General features: G+C 63.6%; 1 protein-coding gene across 1 annotated transcript; it reads right to left on the bottom strand.

Moving 5' to 3' along the window:
• Positions 1-431: 431 nt before the first annotated feature.
• Positions 432-19695, bottom strand: ITGAL (integrin subunit alpha L). The gene is made up of 29 exons (XM_054808664.1): positions 19598-19695; positions 18524-18632; positions 17511-17605; positions 16897-16949; positions 16653-16767; positions 16058-16188; positions 14829-14974; positions 12638-12782; positions 11619-11769; positions 11426-11493; positions 11193-11325; positions 10000-10148; positions 9788-9919; positions 8147-8350; positions 7924-8054; positions 7346-7494; positions 5490-5641; positions 4687-4800; positions 4349-4561; positions 3575-3682; positions 3411-3490; positions 3243-3329; positions 3091-3166; positions 2371-2487; positions 2152-2232; positions 1729-1836; positions 1520-1606; positions 691-801; positions 432-587 (listed from the first exon to the last, which is right to left on the bottom strand). The coding sequence occupies exons 1-29, from the start codon at positions 19659-19661 to the stop codon at positions 432-434; spliced, it is 3465 nt and encodes a 1154-aa protein (XP_054664639.1). The 5' UTR covers positions 19662-19695.
• Positions 19696-19706: the final 11 nt, after the last annotated feature.

The raw sequence follows: 19706 nt of genomic DNA, 5'->3' as shown, positions 1-19706 counted from the left end.
AACGAGCAGCCCCTCATTTGCATAGAGGCGCCCCGATTAGCATAACCCCGCCCCCTGCTTGCGCATGGGCGTGCCCCGCCCTCCTAATTAATCCCACCCACGTTAATTAGCGCCTCTCGGCCCACCCACCCTTCTCATTAGCATATCCCCCTCGTTAACGGCGTAGCTCGTTATGCTTTGCTCATTAGCATACCCTGCACCCTCATTAGCATAACCCGAGCTGCTCTCCTGCCCCGCCCCTCATTAACAAGCCCCGCCCCCGTGCCACACCCCCAATTAACATATCCCCACACCCCGCCCCTCATTAGCATACCCTCCCCTTAATTAACCCACCCCGCCCTTAATTAACCCCTCCCCCACGCCCTCAATTAAAGCCGCGGCAGATGGGGGGGGAGGGGCTGGCGCCCCCTTTATTGGGGTGGGGGAGGGGCTCAGGGCGGGGTCTCCCCTTCCCCCGCGGTTTCCCCACTCGGGGGGTCCTGCCCCTCCCCCTCCTGCCCCTCCCCCTCCCCCTCCTGCCCCTCCCCCTCCCGCCCCTCCCCCTCCTGGTCCAGCCGCTCCCGGTAATTCCTCCTGAAGAATCCGCACTGGGGGGGGAGGGGAGGGGGGGGGAGGGGTCAGTGTGGGGGGGAGGGGCTCACCACACACCCCTCCCCCCCAAAAAGGGCGTGGCCAAGGGGTGGGCGGTACCTTGGAGAGGCCGAGGATGATGATGAGGAGGAGGAGGAGCCCCCCCACCCCTCCCCCCACGTAGATGGGGAGCGGATCGACCTCGTGCAGCAGCTCCACCTCCGTGAAACCCTGGGGGGGGTGGGGGAGGGGTCAGGGGGTGGGGGAGGGGCGGGGGTCGGGGTCAGGGGGTGGGGGAGGGGGAAGGGTGGGGGAAGGGCGGGGGAGGGGTCAGGGTGGGGGAAGGGCGAGGAAAGGGGGGTGGGGGGAGGGGTCGGGGTGGAGGAGGGGCAGGGGGAGGGGTCAGGGTTTGGGAGGGGAGGGGGAGGGGTCAGGGTTGGGGGAGGGGTCAGACCTTCCTTAAAATGGGGGTGTGTGTGAAGGGGGTGGGGGAGGGGCTGAGAGGGGGAGGGGGTGAAGGGGGTGGGGGAGGGGCTGGTCCATCCTTAAAATGTGGGCGGGGGGAGGAGTGAAGGGTGGGGGGAGGGGCAGGGTGGGGAGAGGGGTGGGTGCTTCCTTAGAATGGGTGGGGGAGGGGCAAGAAGGGTGGGGGAGGGGTGGGACCTTAAAATGTGGGGGAAGGGGGGAGGGGTGAAGGGGTGGGGGAGGGGTCAGGGGTGGGGGGAGGGGTCGGGCCTTCCTTAAAATGGGGGGGGGGCGTGAAGGGGTGGGGGAGGGGCTGGGGGGAGGGGTGAAGGGGTGGGGGAGGGGTCAGGGTGGGGGAAGGGCTACGTGGGCAGGGGTCAGGGGGTGGGGGGAGGGGTCCACCTCCCCCCCCAATAATATGTGGGCGGGATGGGGGTGGGGGAGGGGCGGCGGTGCCCGTCCCCTCCCCCTTCCCCCCCGTTACCTGCGCGCGCAGAAATTGGGGCGTGGCCTCGAAGCGGGGCGGGGCCACGACCCAGAGGGCGGAGCAAAACCGGGGGCGGGCGGGGCTCTGGGGTGGGGGAGGGGTTAAATGTGGAGGGGGGGAGGGGCTGGGAGGGGCTGAGCCCCTCCCCCCCCCCAGCCGTGGTGTATCTGGGGGTGGGGGAGGGGCGGGTGGGGGAGGGGCGTTACCTGGATGTCGCGGGGGGGCCTGAGGGTGGCGCTGAGGGTGACGGTGACGCCGTGGGGCAGCGGCGCCGTGGGGCAGCGGAAGGGGCGGAGCTGGGGGGTGGAGCAAGTCTGGGGGGGGAGGGGTGGACACGCCCCCAAAGTGGGGGAGGGGGGGTGTAAGGTGGGGGAGGGGCACCCAGTTATGGGGGGGGCACCCCAATGTGTGGGTCACGCCCTGCCCCATAGCACCCCACATATGGGGGTCACCCCATAGCACCCCGATATGGTTCCCCCCCCGCCCCATAGCACCCACATATGTGGGTCCCCCTGCCCCATAGCACCCCAATATGGCTCCCCCTGCCCCATAGCACCCACATATGTGGGTCCTCCTGCCCCATAGCCCCCCCCCAACATTGCTCCCCCCCCGCCCCTCTGCCCCCCAACCTCGGCGATGCTCCGGCTCAGCTCCTGCCCCACGGCGTCTACCAGCTCCTGCCCCATGGTGCTGCAGGGACCTCCCGGCTCCTATGGGGCAGGGGAGAAGTTGGGGGGCGGATGAGCCCCCCCTCAACCCGCCCCACATATTTGGGGGGGGGGGGGGTGCTGTGTGTGTGTGCGTGCGCGCGCTGTGGGGCACGCTATGGGGCGGGGGGGGCGGCTCACCATTTGCACTTTGGGGGCAGGCACCTCCACCTTGTGGGGCAGCGTGTGGGGCACGAGGACGTAGACGGTCAACTCCGGCTGGGGGCTGCCGTGGGGCGGAGGAAGGAGGGTGTCCAGCTGTGGGGCAGAGATGTGGGTCAGCACTATGGGGCAGGGGATGTGGGTCAGCGATATGGGGCAGGGGGTGTGGGTCAGCGATATGGGGCAGAGATGTGGGTCAGCACTATGGGGCAGGGGATGTGGGTCAGCGATATGGGGCAGGGGATATGGGGCAGAGGTGTGGGTGAGTGCTATGGGGCAGGGGCTGTGGGTGAGCGATATGGGGCAGAGGGTGTGGGTCAGTGCTATGGGGCAGAGATGTGGGTCAGCACTATGGGGCAGAGATGTGTGGGTCAGTGCTAGGGGACAGAGATATGGGGCAGTGATATGGGGCAGGGGGTGTGGGTCAGTGCTATGGGGCAGAGATGTGGGTCAGCAATATGGGGCAGGGGATATGGGGCAGAGATGTGTGGGTCAGTGCTATGGGGCAGAGATGTGGGTCAGCGATATGGGGCAGGGGATATAGGGCAGAGATGTGTGGGTCAGCGCTATGGGGCAGTGGTATGGGGCAGCGCTATGGGGCAGGGGGTGTGGGTCAGCGCTACGGGGCAGAGATGTGTGGGTCAGTGCTATGGGGCAGGGGGTGTGGGTCAGCGCTATGGGGCAGGATGTGGGGCTCACCCTATAGCGATGCTGCAGCATCTTGTCTTCGGGGCGGCGGGAGCTGAAGTTGAGGTAGGGGGTGGAGTCGTCTTGCCTGTGTGGGGCAGGGGAAATCAGTGGGGCCCGATCACCGGGCTCCCTTCTATGGGGCAGGAATGTGTGGGGCTCACCAGGTAGCGACGAGGCTGAGGGCGAAGCGGACCGAGACGTTCCAGGACACCGAGTTATCCCGCAGGGTGCCGGGGGGCTCGTTATCGCTATGGGGCAGGGAAGACCCACAGGGTATCACCTTGCCCCATAACCAGCCCCACACCCCTTCCCTGCCCCATAGATCCCACCTGCTGACGGTCGCCGTCAGCCCCACGTTTTCCCCCCAAGAGGAATTTTGGAGAATGTCGAACATCAGCTCCACCATCACCTGGGGGGGGGGGAGGAAGAAGTTGGGGGGCAGTGGGGCTCTGCCCCACGGCGCCGCCGCCCCACGGCCTGCCCCATAGCTCACCTGCCAACCGGCGCGTAGCACGGGGCGACTGACGTTACAGATCAGGCCCCACGGCTGCCCCACGGAGACCTCGGGGTCGCGGCAGCTGACGGACACCGGAGCGGCGGCCTGTGGGGAGATGTGGGGCTGGGAGATGTGGGGCAGGGGCGTCTGGGTGCCCCATAAGTGCTTCTTCCCCTTCCCCGCCCTGTTATTTTGGGGGGCAGTGCTATGGGGCAATGATGTGGGTCAGTGCTATGGGGCAGAGGTGTGGGTCAGTGATATGGGGCAGGGAAATGTGGGTCAGTGCCATGGGGCAGACATGTGTGGGTGAGTGCTATGGGGCAGCAATGTGGGTGAGTGCTATGGGGCAGCGGTGTGGGGCAGCAATGTGGGGCAGTGATATGGGGCAGAGATGTGGGTCAATGCCATGGGGCAGAGGTGTGGGGCAGCGTTATGGGGCAGAGATGTGGGTCAGCGCTATGGGGCAGGGGAATGTGGGTCAGTGCCATGGGGCAGAGATGTGGGTCAGTGCCATGGGGCAGAGGTGTGGGGTAGCATTATGGGGCAGAGATGTGGGTCAGTGCCATGGGGCAGAGGTGTGGGGCAGCGTTATGGGGCAGCGGTGTGGGTCAGTGCTATGGGGCAGAGGATATGGGGCAGAGATGTGTGGGTCAGCAGTATGGGGCAGTGCTGTGGGTCAGTGCTATGGGGCAGAGGTGTGGGTCAGCGCTATGGGGCAGAAATGTGTGGGTCAGCGCTATGGGGCAGAGATGTGTGGGGCGCCCCACTTACCTGGGTGGCCCGAGCCCTTCGGAAGGAGAGCCCCGTGGGGTGCTGCAGTTGTAGGGCTGCCCCATAAGCGTCTTCGCCCGCGTTCCCCACGACCAAACGAACCCCAAATTCGGCGCCGGGGACCCCCAAAATCGCCGCCCCCCCCGGTAACTCCCTGACCCCCAAATCGGCTTCGCACACTTCGTCTGCCCCACAGTTCTTCTCGAAGGGGATCTATGGGGCGAAGGACAAAAAAAAAAAAGGGGGGGCAGGGTTAAATTTGGGGGGGGGGGGCAGCCAGGATCTCCTGGACCCACATCCCAGCCCCACGGCGGGGATTCCCCCCCCTCCCCCAATACCTCGGTCCAGGTCGGGGGGGTGTCGGGGCGCAGGATGGGGCCCTGGGGGTCGCCGTGGGGCAGGGAGACGGCGATGGAGACGCGGATGGGGGTGATGAAATCCTCGAGGCAGGGCTGGGAGGTGTGGGGCGCCCCATAAGTGGTGAGGCGCCCCCTCCCCCCCCCCCATAGGGCTGGGGGGTGGCACCGCATATTTCTGTGGGGCTGAGCCCCATAAGTGGAGGGGGGGGGAGGAGCAGCTGGACAGGGCTGCTGCCCCTCCCGCACCCCAGTTGGAACCTAGAAGTGTGGGTCCCGCCCCCCAAGTATGGGTCCTGCCCCCCAAGTGTGGGTCCCACCCCAATGTGCACCCTGCCCCCCAAGTGTGGGGCCCACCCCCTAAGGGTGTGCCCCGCCCCCAAGTGTGGGTCCCACCCCCCAAGTATGGGTCCTGCCCCCCAAGTGTGGGTCCCGCCCCCAAGTGTGGGTCCTGCCCCCCAAGTGTGGGTCCCACCCCAAGTGTCTGCCCCACCCCCCAAGTGTGTGCCCTGCCCCCCAAGTGTGGGTCCTGCCCCCCAAGTATGGGTCCCTCCCCCAAGTGTGGGTCCCACCCCCAATGTGCGCCCTGCCCCCCAAGTGTGTGCCCTGCCCCCCAAGTGTGGGTCCTGCCCCCCAAGTATGGGTCCCGCCCCCAAGTGTGGGTCCCACCCCCAATGTGCGCCCTGCCCCCCAAGTGTGGGTCCCACCCCAAGTGTCTGCCCTGCCCCCCAAGTGTCTGCCCCGCCCCCCAAGTGTGGGTCCCGCCCCCCAAGTGTGGGTCCTACCGGGATGCTGAGCTGCTCGTCCTTGCAGCTCCGCCCCTCCCCCGCCGGCAGCTGCCCGCCCCTCCCCCGCTGCCCGTCCCCGAAGTCGCCCCTCCCCCGCGCGCGCTGCGGGTCCAGCTCGAGGCGGAACTGGAGGGGGGTGGTGAGGTCACCTGGGGTCAAAGGTCAAGGTCAGCGTGGCCGAAAGGGCCCGAAGCGCCAAAAAAGGGGGGGGGAAAAGGGGGGGAAAAGGGGAAAAATGGGAAAAATGGGGGGGAAATGGTAAAAAAAGGGTAAAAATAGGGGGAAAAGGGGGGAAAAAGAGGAAAAAAAGGGGGGGAAGGGTAAAAATGGGGGGAAAAATGGGGGAAAATTGCAAAAAAAGGGTAAAAATGGGGAAAAAAGGCAAAAAAAGGGTAAAAATGGGGAAAAAAGGCAAAAAAAGGGTAAAAATGGGTAAAAAGGGGGGGAAAGAGGAAAAAAGGGCAAGAAAGGGCAAAAAAAGGGGGAAATGGGGAAAAAAGGGGAAAAAGGGGAAAAATGGGGAAAAAAGGGGGAAAAAAGGGGAAAAAAAGTTTGGAAAGGGCAAAAACAGGAAAAAAGGGCGATGAAAGGGCAAATGGGCAAAAAAAGGCAAAAAAGGGCAAAAAAGGGCAAAAAATGGGGGAAAAGGGCGAAAAAGGGGAAAAAATGGGGGAAAGGGCAAAAAAATGGGAAAGAGGGGCAGAAAAGGGCCAAGAAAGGGGAAACATGGGCAAAAAAAGGCAAAAAAGGGCCAAAAATGGGAAAAATGGGGAAAACATGGGAAAAAAGGGCAAAAAATGGGGGAAAAGGGCCAAAAATGGGAAAAAAGGCAAAAAATGGGAAAAAAGGGCAAAAAATGGGAAAAAAGGGCCAAAAATGGGAAAAAATGGGGAAAACATGGGAAAAAAGGGCAAAAAATGGGGGGAAAGGGCCAAAAATGGGAAAAAAGGCAAAAAATGGGAAAAAAGGGCAAAAAATGGGAAAAAAGGGCCAAAAATGGGAAAAAATGGGGAAAACATGGGAAAAAAGGGCAAAAAATGGGGGGAAAGGGCCAAAAATGGGAAAAAAGGCAAAAAATGGGAAAAAAGGGCAAAAAATGGGAAAAAAGGGCCAAAAATGGGAAAAAATGGGAAAAAAGGGCAAAAAATGGGGGAAAAGGGCCAAAAATGGGAAAAAAGGGCAAAAAATGGGAAAAAAGGGCCAAAAATGGGAAAAAATGGGGAAAAAGGGCAAAAAATGGGAAAAATGGGGAAAAAGGGCAAAAAAGTGGGAAAAGAGGGCAAAAAATGGGAAAAAATGGGAAAAAAGGGCAAAAAAGTGGGAAAAGAGGGCAAAAAATGGGAAAAAAGGGGAAAAAGGGCCAAAAATGGGAAAAAATGGGAAAAAATGGGAAAAAATGGGAAAAAAGGGCAAAAAAATGGGAAAAAATGGGAAAAAAGGGCAAAAAATGGGAACAAAGGGGGAAAATGGGAAAAAATGGGAAAAAAGAGCAAAAAAATGGGAAAAAAATGGGAAAAAAGGGCAAAAAATGGGAAAAAAGGGCAAAAAAATGGGAAAAAATGGGAAAAAAGGGCAAAAAAGGGCAAAAAATGGGAACAAAGGGGGAAAATGGGAAAAAATGGGAAAAAAGAGCAAAAAAATGGGAAAAAATGGGAAAAAAGGGGAAAAATGGGAAAAAAGGGCAAAAAATGGGAAAAAAATGGGAAAAAAGGGGAAAAAATGGGAAAAAATGGGAAAAAAGGGCAAAAAAATGGGAAAAATGGGAAAAAGGAGAAATAACGGGGGGGAGGGCAAAAAAGGGGCAGAAAAGGTCAAAGGTCGGGGGGTGACGGTCTGGGCGGGGGCGGGGCCACCTGTGTAGCTGGGGGTGTCGAGGCGGGTGGCGACGCAGAGGCGCAGGGTGACGCGGGTGCCGGTGACGTCAGAGCAGTCCACCGCCCGCGTGGGGATCTGGGCGGGGTCAAAGGTCACCTCGGGGGTGACGCTCAGCACCGGGCGAGACCTGGGGGGGGGGAGGGGTGGGGTGGGGGAGGGGTCGCTGCGCTGGGAGCAGCCCCACGTCCAGCCCCACCTCCACGTCCCCACCTCCATCCATCCCCACGTCCACATCTCCAGCCCCACCTCCCCATCTTCATCCACTCCCATGTCCCCACCTCCATCCCCACGTCCATCCCCATGTCCCCACCTCCAGCCCTGTGTCCATCTCCACGTTCCCACCTTCATCCCCACCTCCATCCATCTCCACATCCCCATCTCCAGCCCCACCTCCCCATCTCCAGCCCCACCTCCCCATCTCCATCCATCCCCACCTCCATCCATCTCCACCTCCATCCCCACGTCCCCATCTCCATCTCCACGTTCCCACCTCCATCCCCACCTCCCCATCTCCCCCCACGTCCCCCCCTCAATGTCCCCTGCCCCGTGTCCCCACCTCAGCACCACCACGTGTCCATCCAGCCCCACGGCCAGGTCCACCAGCCCGTCCCCCGTCAGGTCCTTCACGCCGTCCATCGCTTGCCCGAAGAACCGCAGCCCCGGGGCCACCACCTGCCCCTCCAGACGCTTTGGGGACATCAGGTGACGTTTCCCCCCTCCTCGATGTCCCCCCCACGTGTCCCCATCCCCACCCCACCCCCATCTCCATCTCCTCCCACCTGGCTGTAGTGGTTCTCCAGCCCCCCAGGTTGTCCCAAGAAGATGTAGATGGCTCCTCGGTCATCGTCCTCCATGGGGGCACCTACGGCCACCTCGGGGAAGTTGTCACCGTTGAGGTCACCCAACGCGGCCAGAGATGCCCCGAAACGTCCCAAGGGGTGACCCGGGGAACCCCAAAGTTCTCCAGCCAGCTCCAGGGCATCCTGCGGGGATGAGGACATCTTGGGGGGGAGGCACCTTCAGCCATGGGGTGGGGTCACCTCAGTCACCCCATGTCCTTGGGTTGGGTGTCAACCTGGTCCTTGGGCTGGTGTCACCCCTGGTCACCCCATGGCCTTGAGCCGAGGTCACCCTGGTCACCCCCATCCCATGGCCCTTGGCTTGGAGTCACCTTGGTCACCCCATGTCCTTGGGTTGGGGTCACCGTGGTGACCTCCATGCCTTCATCCTTGGATCGGAGTCACCATGGTCACTTTGGTCCCCAGGTTGGTGTCACCCCCTGGTCACCCTCAGCCCATGGTCACCTTGGTCACCCCCATCTCATGGTCCTTGGTTTAGGGTCACCCCCATCCCTTCATCCTTGGGTTGGGGTCACCGTGGCCACTGTGGTCCTCAGGTTGTTGTCCCCCCCCCCGGTCACCTTGGTCACCCCCATCTCATGGTCCTTGGGTTGGGGTCACCCTGGTCCCCAGGTTGGGGTCACCTTGGTCAACCCATTCCATGGTCCTTGGGTTGGGGGTCACCGTGGCCACCGTGGTCCTCAGGTTGGTGTCAACCCTGGTCACCTTGGTCACCCCCATCCCATGTCCTTGTGTTGAGGTCACCTTGGTCCCCAGGCTGGTGTCACCCCTGGTGACCCCCATCCCACGGTCCTTGGTTTAGGGTCACCTTGGTCACCCCCATCCCTTCATCCTTGGGTTGAGGTCACCGTGGTCACCTTGATCCCCAGGTTGGTGTCACCCCTGGTGTCACCCCTGGTCACCCCCATCCCATGGTCCTTGGGTTGGGGGTCACCTTGGTCACCCCATGGCTTTGGGTTGAGGTCACTCTGGTGACCCCCATGGTCCTTGGGTTGGGGTTGCCGTGGCCACCTTGGTCCCCAGGCTCATGTGACCCCTGGTGTCACCCTTGGTCACCCCCATCCCATGGTCTTTGACTTGGGGTCACCTTGGTCACCCCATGTCCTTGGTTTGGGGTCACCCTGGTCACTCCGTGTCGTTGGCTTGGGGGGGGGGTGTGTGTCACCCTGGTGACCTCCATCCCATGGTCCTTGGCTTGGGGTCACCATGGTCCCCAGGTTGGTGTCACCCCTGGTCACCTTGGCCACCCCCATCCCATGGCCCTTGGGTTGGGGTCACCTTGGTCACCCCATGGCTTTGGGTTGAGGTCACTCTGGTGACCCCATGGACCTCGGTCACCCCATGTCCTTGGGTTGGGTTCACACCTGGTCACCCCCATCCCACGATCCTTGGCTTGGGGTCACCTCGGTGACCTCACGTCCTTGGCTTGGGGGTCACCTTGGGCCCCAGGTTGGTGTCACCCCGTTCCCCCACCCCATAACCACGTGTTGTGTCCTCGCCCCAACTTTCGGTGTCCCCACGTGGCGGCGATGTCCCCGAGGGTGGTGGCATCTCCCTTACCTTCTGCCACCGGTAGAGGTGCACCCGTCCTCCGCGTCGCCCGTCAAAGTAGGTGGGGGCACCCACCAACAGCGTCACCGTCACCCCGTCCTGATCCAGGGCGCAGAGGGTGGCCCCGAAGTACGAACCCACCTATAGGGTGACACCCATGACGTCACCGGGGTGGTGGGGTGGAGACAACCAAGGCCACCCATCGTCCCACCTCCTCTCACCTGCTCCCCGGAGAAGGTCTGCAGCACCCGCCAGCTCCCGGTGTCCTCGGGCACCTCGAAGAGGACGACGGCGCCGATGTGATGGTGACGGGGGGCACCCGCGGCCACCAGCGCCCGGCCGGGGACGTGCAGCCCGGCCACTGCGTAGCCTGTGGGGATGGAGGTCACCGTGGTCACCAAGGTGAGGGTCACCGTGGTCAACTTGGTCTCCAGGATGAGGTCACCATGGTCACCCCATGTCCCTGAGGGGGTCACCATGGTCAACCTGGTCACCAAGTGGGGTCATTGTGGTCACCCCACGTCCCTGAGATGGGGTCACCATGGTCAATGTGGTCATTGGGGTGGGGTCACCACAGTCAACCTGGTCCCCAAGGTGGGGGGGGGGGGGTCACCATGGTCACCCCACATCCCTGAGATGCGGTCATCATGGTCAACATGGTCCCCAAGGTGGGGTCACCTTGGTCAACCTCGTCCCAGGACAAGGTCACCTTGGTCACCCCATGTCCCTGGGATGGAGTCACCATGGTGAACTTGGTCACTGGGATGGGGTCACCTTGGTCCCATGTGCCCCAGGATGAGGTCACCTTGGTCACCCCATGTCCCTGAGATGAGGTCACCCTGGTCAACCAGGTCCCCAAAGTGGGGTCACCAAGGTCAACCTGGTCATTGGGGTGGGGTCACCATGGTCAACCTGATCCCAGGATGGGGTCACCTTGGTCACCCCATGTCCCTGAGATGAGGTCACCTTGGCCAACCAGGTCCCCAAAGTGGGGTCACCTTGGTCAACCTGTTCTCATGAGGGAGTCACCATGGTCACCCCACGTCCCTGAGATGAAGTCACCACGGTCGACGTGGTCATTGCGGTAGGGTCACCATGGTCAACCTGGTCCCCGAGATGGCGGTCACCATGGTCAACCGGCTCATTGGGGTGGGGCCACCTTGGTCCCATGTGCCCCAGGATGAGGTCACCCCCCCCCCCCCCATGTCCCTGAGATGACATCACCACAACCAACCCCAGCGTTGGGTTCCACCACGACCAACCCCCCCCCTCCATCACCCCCAACTGAGATCCCACCACATTTAACCCCTGTGACCTCCTCCCCTTCCAATTAACCCCTCCCTTCCCTTAATTACCCCTTCCCTTAATTAACCCCTCCCTTAATTAACCCCTCCCTTAATTAACCCCTCCCTACCCAGGTACGTATCCGTCACGTTCTCCTCCAACGTCGGGCTGGCCACGAACGTCTCGTTCTCCTTGTCCACCTCCAGCTCCACCAACCCCCCGGCCCAATTATCGGCCCCCACCGCCCCCGTCACTCGTCGGCCCTGGGGTGGGGGAGGGGCGCTCAGTGATGACGTAGGGGGTGGGGGGAGGGGCTCGGAAGCCAACCCCCACCCCTCGCCCTTTGGTTGCTCCTCAACTTACGTGGACAACCTGGACGCTCATCCCGCTGGAGCAGAGCTCCAGGTGGAACCGGTTGAGGTCGCTGGTGCCTACGGACGGGCAGGAACAGGCAGGGGTGGGGGGTGGGGTGAGGTGCAGGCAAGAGAGAAGGGGGAGGAGACCCCAAAAAAAGTCTTTTTTTTTTTATTTTTGGGGGGGGTGGTGATGACGTCACCTTCGATGTCGTAGATCTTGGCCTGCAGCTCGCGGAAGAGGCCCCGGAGCTTCTCGAAGCTGTCGAGGACTTTGACGAACTCGGCGCTGGGGCGGGAGGCGAATTGGCTGAGGTAGAGGCGGGTGTCGGGGCTGTTGAAGTTGTTGCCGACCTGCCGGGAGCGCGGGCAGGGGAGAAGGTACGGGCAGCTGCCGGGTTTTGTGGGGTTTTTTTTGGGGGTGGGGGTGGGGGGGGGGTGGGGGGGGTTGGCCAGGGTGGATCGCAGTGGGGGTGTGACATCATCAGCGATGTGATGGGGGGCGGGAGGGCGAGCGCCTCGGGAGGTGCAGGCAGCAATGGGTGCAGGCAGCAGGAGGTGCAGGCAGCAGGAGGTGCAGGCAGCAGTGGGTACAGGCAGCACTGGGTAGAGGCAGCAGCGGGTACAGGCAGCAGCGGGTACAGGCAGCAGGAGGTACAGGCAGCAGGAGGTACAGGCAGCAACGAGTACAGGCAGCAGCGGGTGCAGGCAGCAGCGGGTACAGGCAGCAGGAGGTACAAGCAGCACTGGGTACAGGCAGCAGCGAGTACAGGCAGCAGCGGGTACAGGCAGCAGCGGGTACAGGCAGCAGGAGGTACAAGCAGCACTGGGTACAGGCAGCAGCGAGTACAGGCAGCAGGAGGTACAGGCAGCAGGAGGTACAGGCAGCAGCGAGTATAGGCAGCAGGAGGTACAGGCAGCAGGAGGTACAGGCAGCAGGAGGTACAGGCAGCAGCGAGTACAGGCAGCAGCGGGTACAGGCAGCAGTGAGTACAAGCAGCACTGGGTACAGGCAGCAGGAGGTACAGGCAGCAGCGAGTACAGGCAGCAGCGAGTACAGGCAGCAGCGGGTACAGGCAGCAGTGAGTACAAGCAGCACTGGGTACAGGCAGCAGGAGGTACAGGCAGCAGCGGGTACAGGCAGCAGCGGGTACAGGCAGCAGTGGGTACAGGCAGCAGCGGGTGCAGGCAGCAGCGGGTACAGGCAGGGCCGTGACCTCACCCCGATGATGTAACGGATGATGCCGCGCTCTTCGGCCTCCCTGACGCTGCCGTTGTCCTCGTCGGTGGCGTCGCCGTCGGTGATGATGATCATCACGCGCTTGGCCCCCGCCCGCGCCCCCTGCTCGGGGGTGAAGGTGGTTTTCCTGGGGGGGGGCAGGGGGGCAGCCGTGGGGCAGCCGTGGGGCAGCTGTGGGGTGGCTGTGGGGCAGGCATGGGGCAGCCGTGGGGCACTGGGGGGGGGAAGCTGTGGGGCGGCCGTGGGGTGTTGGGGGACAGTGGCGTGGCAGTGGGGTGGCCGTGGGGTGGCTGTGGGGCACAGTGGGGCACAGTGGGGCACAGTGGGGCGCTGGGGGGCAGCCGTGGGGCAGCCGTGGGGCACTGGGGGGGAAGCTGTGGGGCGGCTGTGGGGTGTTGGGGGACAGTGGGGAGGCCGTGGGGCAGCCATGGGGTGGCTGTGGAGCACAGTGGGGCACAGTGGGGCAGTTGTGGGGCAGGCATGGGGCAGCAGTGGGGCGCTGGGGGGGAAGCTGTGGGGCAGAGTGGGGTGCTGGAGGGGGCAGTGGGGCGCAGTGGGGCACTGGGGGGGCGGCTGTGGGGCAGGCATGGGGCAGCCATGGGGCAGTGGAGGGAAGCTGTGGGGCGGCCGTGGGGTGTTGGGTGGCAGTGGGGCAGCCATGGGGCAGCTGTGGGGCAGAGTGGGGTGCTGGAGGGGGCAGTGGGGCGCAGTGGGGCAGGAGGGGATGCAGTGGGGCAGCTGTGGGGTGGTGGTTGGGGTGCAGTGGGGTGGCCGTGGGGCAGGTGTGGGGCAGGAGGGGATGCAGTGGGGCAGCTGTGGGGCAGGGGATCGATGCAATGGGGAGCAGTGGGTCAGGGGGGTGCAGTGGGGCAGCAGTGGGGCAGGGGTTGCAGTGGGTCGCAGTGGGACAGGGGTCGCAGTGGGTCAGGCATGGGTCAGCAGTGGGTCAGGCGTGGGTCAGCTGTGGGGTGCCGTGGGGCAGGCGTGGGTCAGCAGTGGGTCAGGCATGGGGCAGCTGTGGGGCAGGGGTTGCAGTGGGTCAGGCATGGGTCAAGCGTGCGTCAGCAGTGGGTCAGGTGTGGGGCAGAGGTCAGCAGTGGCGTGCAGTGGGTCAGGCGTGGGTCAGGCATGGGTCAGCAGTGGGGTGCCGTGGGGCAGCAATAGGTCAGCAGTGGGTCAGGGTCAGGCGTGGGTCAGGCGTGGGGTGCCGTGGGTCAGCAGTGGGTCAGGGGTTGCAGTGGGGCAGGTGTGGGTCAGCAGTGGGTCAGGCGTGGGGTGCAGTGGGTCAGGTGTGGGTCAGCAGTGGGGCAGGGGTTGCAGTGGGGCAGGCATGGGTCAGGCGTGGGGCAGCAGTGGGTCAGGTGTGGGTCAGGCATGGGGTGCAGGGGGTCAGCAGTGGGTCAGGTGTGGGTCAGCAGTGGGGCAGGCGTGGGGTGCCGTGGGTCAGCAGTGGGTCAGGTGTGGGTCAGCAGTGGGTCAGATGTGGGGCAGGGTCAGCAGTGGGTCAGCAGTGGGTCAGCAGTGGGTCAGGGGTTGCAGTGGGGCAGGCATGGGTCAGGTGTGGGGTGCCGTGGGGCAGCAGTGGGTCAGGTGTGGGTCAGGCATGGGGTGCAGTGGGTCAGCAGTGGGGCAGGTGTGGGTCAGCAGTGGGGCAGGCGTGGGGTGCCGTGGGTCAGCAGTGGGTCAGGGGGTGCCATGGGTCAGCAGCGGGTCAGGTGTGGGTCAGCAGTGGGTCAGATGTGGGGCAGGGTCCGCAGTGGGTCAGCAGTGGGGCAGGGGTGCCGTGGGTCAGCCGTGGGTCAGCAGTGGGTCAGGGGGTGCCGTGGGTCAGCAGTGGGTCAGATGTGGGGCAGGGTCAGCAGTGGGTCAGCAGTGGGGCAGGGGGTGCCGTGGGTCAGCAGTGGGTCAGATGTGGGGCAGGGTCAGCAGTGGGTCAGCAGTGGGGCAGGGGGTGCCGTGGGTCAGCAGTGGGTCAGATGTGGGGCAGGGTCAGCAGTGGGTCAGCAGTGGGGCAGGGGTGCCGTGGGTCAGCCGTGGGTCAGCAGTGGGTCAGATGTGGGGCAGGGTCAGCAGTGGGTCAGGGGGTGCCGTGGGTCAGCAGTGGGTCAGATGTGGGGCAGGGTCAGCAGTGGGTCAGGGGGTGCCGTGGGGCGCCGTGGGGCGGGGTGCTCACGCGACGTGGGCGATGGCGCTGAAGGTGTCGGTCAGGCCCCGCAGCTGGCGCAGCCCCTCCAGCAGCCGGCGGGGGTGGGGCGACGCCGCGTAATCCCCCAGCGAGAACTGGGGCTGCACCCCCGCCGAGAACTGCACCGCCCCGAACTGCCCGGCGTGCGGCGGCACGGGTCGGCACGGGTCAGCACGGGTCAGCACGGGTCAGCACGGGTCGGCACGGGTCGGCACGGGTCAGCACGGGTCAGCACGGGTCAGCACGCGTATGGGGCGGGGCCATAGGGCCCAGAAACCCCACAGACCCCACAGACCCCACAGACCCCACAGACCCCATAGATCCCATAGATCCCATAGATCCCATAGATCCCATAGACCCCATAGACCCCATAGACCCCATAGATCCCATAGATCCCACAGACCCCATAGATCCCATAGATCCCATAGACCCCATAGATCCCATAGATCCCATAGATCCCATAGACCCCATAGACCCCATAGATCCCATAGATCCCATAGATCCCATAGACCCCATAGACCCCATAGATCCCATAGATCCCATAGACCCCATAGACCCCATAGACCCCACAGACCCCATAGATCCCATAGATCCCATAGACCCCATAGATCCCATAGATCCCATAGATCCCATAGACCCCATAGACCCCATAGATCCCATAGATCCCATAGACCCCATAGACCCCATAGACCCCATAGATCCCATAGACCCCATAGACCCCATAGACCCCATAGATCCCATAGACCCCATAGATCCCATAGACCCCACAGACCCCACAGACCCCACAGACCCCATAGACCCCATAGACCCCATAGACCCATAGACCCCATAGACCCCATAGACCCCATAGACCCCACGGACCCCAGAGACCCCATAGACCCCACAGACCCCACAGACCCCACAGACCCCATAGACCCATAGACCCCATAGACCCCATAGACCCCATAGACCCCACAGACCCCATAGACCCATAGACCCCATAGACCCCACAGACCCCACAGACCCCATAGACCCCACAGACCCCACAGACCCCACAGACCCCACAGACCCCATAGACCCATAGACCCCACAGACCCCATAGACCCCATAGACCCCACAGACCCCATAGATCCCATAGATCCCATAGACCCCATAGACCCCATAGCCCCTATGGCCACCATGGGCCCCATAGCCCCCCATAGCCCCTGTAGAACCCTATAGCTCCCGTGATGACCTACGTGGATGGAGGTGTTCTCCAGCTTCTCCATCACGTCCACCATGAAGTCCCGGATGGCCCCGAACTGCTCGGAGCTCATGCTGTTGGAGCCGTCGAAGAGGAAGACCAGATCCACCATCCCCGGCAAGCACCCTGCCCATGGTGGGGGATGACGACACATCTCCTCAGGGACAGGCAGCAGCAGGCAGCTGCCAGACTCCCCAAAGGGTTGGCCAAGCCCCAAGGTCAACGGTTGGGTGGTGAGTTGGCCATGGGGTCAACGGGAGGTATCAATGTCCCCATGGATCAACCACCGTGGTCTCCAAGGGTGGTCTGGCAGCAGCAGGCAGCTGCCAGACTCCCCAAGGGGTTGGCCAAGCCCCAAGGTCAACGGTTGGGTGGTGAGGTGGCCATGGGGTCAATGGGTGATGTCAACGTCCCCATGGGTCAACCACCACGGTCTTCAAGGGTCAACCACCACGATCTTCAAGAGTCAACCACCGCGGTCTCCAAGGGTGGTCTGGCAGCAGCAGGCAGCTGCCAGACTCCCCAAGAACTGATTGGCCGAGCCATGGGTTGACCATGAGGTCACGTGGTCAAGGGGCGGAGCCTCTCACCTTGGTATCCGGGCGCCAGAACCTTCTGGGGTTTCAGCTGAGGGTCCAGGAGAAGACAGAGGCCGCTGGTGTAGACGTTCCGGTCGCACTCGCGGGTCAAACCGGGGCCGCAGGCCTTGGGGGAGGGGGGGGGGGAAGGGGGGGAGGGGAAGGGGGGTGGGGGCAGGTGAGCGAGGCCACGCCCCACCCCCACCCCCCCGGGGTGTCCCCACCCCCCCACCCCCAAAGGTCTCTGTGAACTCACGATGGTGATGTCACCGTCGCGGGCCAAGGCCATGCCCATGTGGGTGGTGTTCCCTGGGGGGGAGGGGGCGAATCCAGGGGCCTCGAGACCAACCCCCACCCCCACCCCAATCCCAACCCCCACCCCCCAATCCCTAATCCCACCCCCAATCCCAAACCCCACCCCCACCCCAATCCCCCACCCCCAACCCCACCCCCCTGCCCCACCCCACCCTCACCCCAATCCCAATCCCTAATCCCAATCCCACCCCCACCCCCCAATCTCAATCCCCACCCCCCAATCCCAACCCCCACCCCAATCCCTAATCCCACCCCCCACCCCCTAATCCCAATCCCCCCACCCCCAATCCTTAATCCCAATCCCATCCCCCCACCCCCAATCCCACATCCCACGCCCCTACCCCACCCCCAATCCCTAATCCCAATCCCACCCCCCACCTCCCTAATCCCCCCAATCCCACCCCCCCAATCCCAACCCCCACCCCAATCCCTAATCCCAAATCCCACCCCCCACCCCCCCAATCCCCCATCCCACCCCCTACCCCACCCCAATCCCAACCCCCAACCCCCCCAATCCCCCCACCCCCCTAATCCCAATCCCACCCCCACCCCCACCTTCCGCCGCCACCTCCCGGCACTCTCTGCTCTCCACCAGGCACTGGAACAGCCGCCCCCCCTCCCCCGCCTCCGCCGGGGCACCCACCACGATCCTGGGGGGGGGAGGGGAGGGACATGTGGGGGGCCAGGACCCACAACCGGCGGGATGGGAGAATCTGGGACCCATAACCGGGGAGATCTGTGGGTCTGGGACCAATAACTGGGGAGATCTGTGGGTCTGGGACCCATAACCAGGGAGATCTGTGGGTCTGGGACCCATAACTGGAGGGATGTGTGGGTCTGGGACCCATAACTGGGGAGATCTGTGGGTCTGGGACCCATAACTGGAGGGATGTGTGGGTCTGGGACCCATAACCAGGGAGATCTGTGGGTCTGGGACCCATAACCAAGGGGACATGAAGGTCTGAGACCCATAACCAGAGGCATCTGTGGGTCTGGGACCCATAACCGGGGAGATGTGTGGGTCTGGGACCCATAACTGGGGAGATCTGTGGGTCTGGGACCCATAACTGGGGAGATCTGTGGGTCTGGGACCCATAACTGGAGGGATGTGTGGGTCTGGGACCCATAACTGGGGAGATCTGTGGGTCTGGGACCCATAACTGGAGGGATGTGTGGGTCTGGGACCCATAACCAGGGAGATCTGTGGGTCTGGGACCCATAACCAAGGGGACATGAAGGTCTGAGACCCATAACCAGAGGCATCTGTGGGTCTGGGACCCATAACCGGGGAGATGTGTGGGTCTGGGACCCATAACTGGGGAGATCTGTGGGTCTGGGACCCATAACCAGGGGGATGTGTGGGTCTGGGACCCATAACTGGGGAGATCTGTGGGTCTGAGACCCATAACCAGATGGAACCTGTGGGTCTGGGACCCATAACCGGGATCATCTGTGGGTCCAGACCCACAACCAGGCCGATCTGTGGGTCCAGACCCATAACCAGGGTCATCTGTGGGTCCAGACCCACAACCAGGGCGATCAGTGGGTCTGTGCCCCACATCTCCTACCGGCCTCCCTCGATCTGCAGCACTTGGTGCCCGAAGCTTCGGCTGCCGCTGTGGGTCAGGACCCGATGTGGGGCTGGGTGGATGTTAAAAGCTCCGACGTGGGGCAGCGCTATGGGGCAGATCGATTATGTGGGGCCAGAGCGCACGTCGCCCCATAGGACACACCCTCCCCCCCCACGCCCACCCCCCTGCCCCACATTTCACCCCGATTTAACACGTGGGGCGAGCGCCCGCCCCCCCCACCCCGGCTTGGCACCCGCCTGCCCCACGGCGCGGACCCGGGTGTGTGTGGGGGGTGTTGGCCCCACTTCCTTCCCCATAGCGTGGGACGGTGCCCTTCCCCTCTCCCCCCTCCTGCCTGCACCGCCCAGACACCCCATCGCCTGCCCGTTGCAGGCAGGGACCCGTGCACCCCATTTCCTGCCCGCACCGCAGGCGGGAGACCCAGGGACCCTCGTTGCTGCCTGCACTGCAGGCAGGAGACCCAGAGACCCCTCCTTCCCTGCCCACATTGCAGGCAGGAGGCCCAGGGATCATCTTTGCTGCCTGCATTGCAGGCAGGACACCCAGGGACACCCCGTTCCCTCCTGCCTGCATTGCCCAGACACCCCGTTCCCTGCCCACGTTGCAGGCAGGAGGCCCAGGGACCCTCGTTGCTGCCTGCACTGCAGGCAGGAGACCTAGAGACCCCTCCTCCTCTGCCCACATTGCAGGCAGGAGGCCCAGGGATCATCTTTGCTGCCTGCACTGCAGGCAGGAGACCCCATCCCCTCCTGCCCATCGCAGGCAGGAGCCCCAGAGACCCCCATCCCTGCCCACACTGCAGGCAGGAGCCCCAGAGACACCCCATTCCCTGCCCGCACTGCAGGCAGGACACCCAGAGACCCTCGTTGCTGCCCGCACTGCAGGCAGGGAACCCCATCCCCTCCTGCCTGTTACAGGCAGGAGCCCCAGAGACCCCCATCCCTGCCCGCACCGCAGGCAGGACACCCAGACATGGCGCCCCATCCCCTCCTGCCCGTTGCAGGCAGGACACACCCCCCCCTCCCCCTTTCCCACCCCCCCCCTCCATACCGGCCACCAACGCCGCGACGATGACGACGCCGACGCCGTTGCCCGCGGGCGCCGCAGACGCCATCTTGTTTGCCGGGCCCCGGAGTCACCCCCCAAAACCCCCCCCCCC

Source organism: Grus americana, chromosome 39 (genome assembly GCF_028858705.1).
Source record: "Grus americana isolate bGruAme1 chromosome 39, bGruAme1.mat, whole genome shotgun sequence".
NCBI lineage: Eukaryota > Metazoa > Chordata > Aves > Gruiformes > Gruidae > Grus > Grus americana.
Note: the sequence above shows the minus strand (reverse complement) of the source record. Positions and strands in the feature narration are given on the sequence as shown.

Excerpts from the sequence above, each read along its gene's own strand:
- ITGAL (XM_054808664.1), bottom strand. The coding sequence starts at position 19,661 with ATGGCGTCTGCGGCGCCCGCGGGCAACGGCGTCGGCGTCGTCATCGTC. Across the intron at positions 12,783-14,828 it reads AGCGCCATCGCCCACGTCGC|GAAAACCACCTTCACCCCCG; the intron begins GTGAGCACCCCG and ends GCCCCCCCCCAG. Across the intron at positions 3,683-4,348 it reads GAAGGGCTCGGGCCACCCAG|GCCGCCGCTCCGGTGTCCGT; the intron begins GTAAGTGGGGCG and ends ATCTCCCCACAG.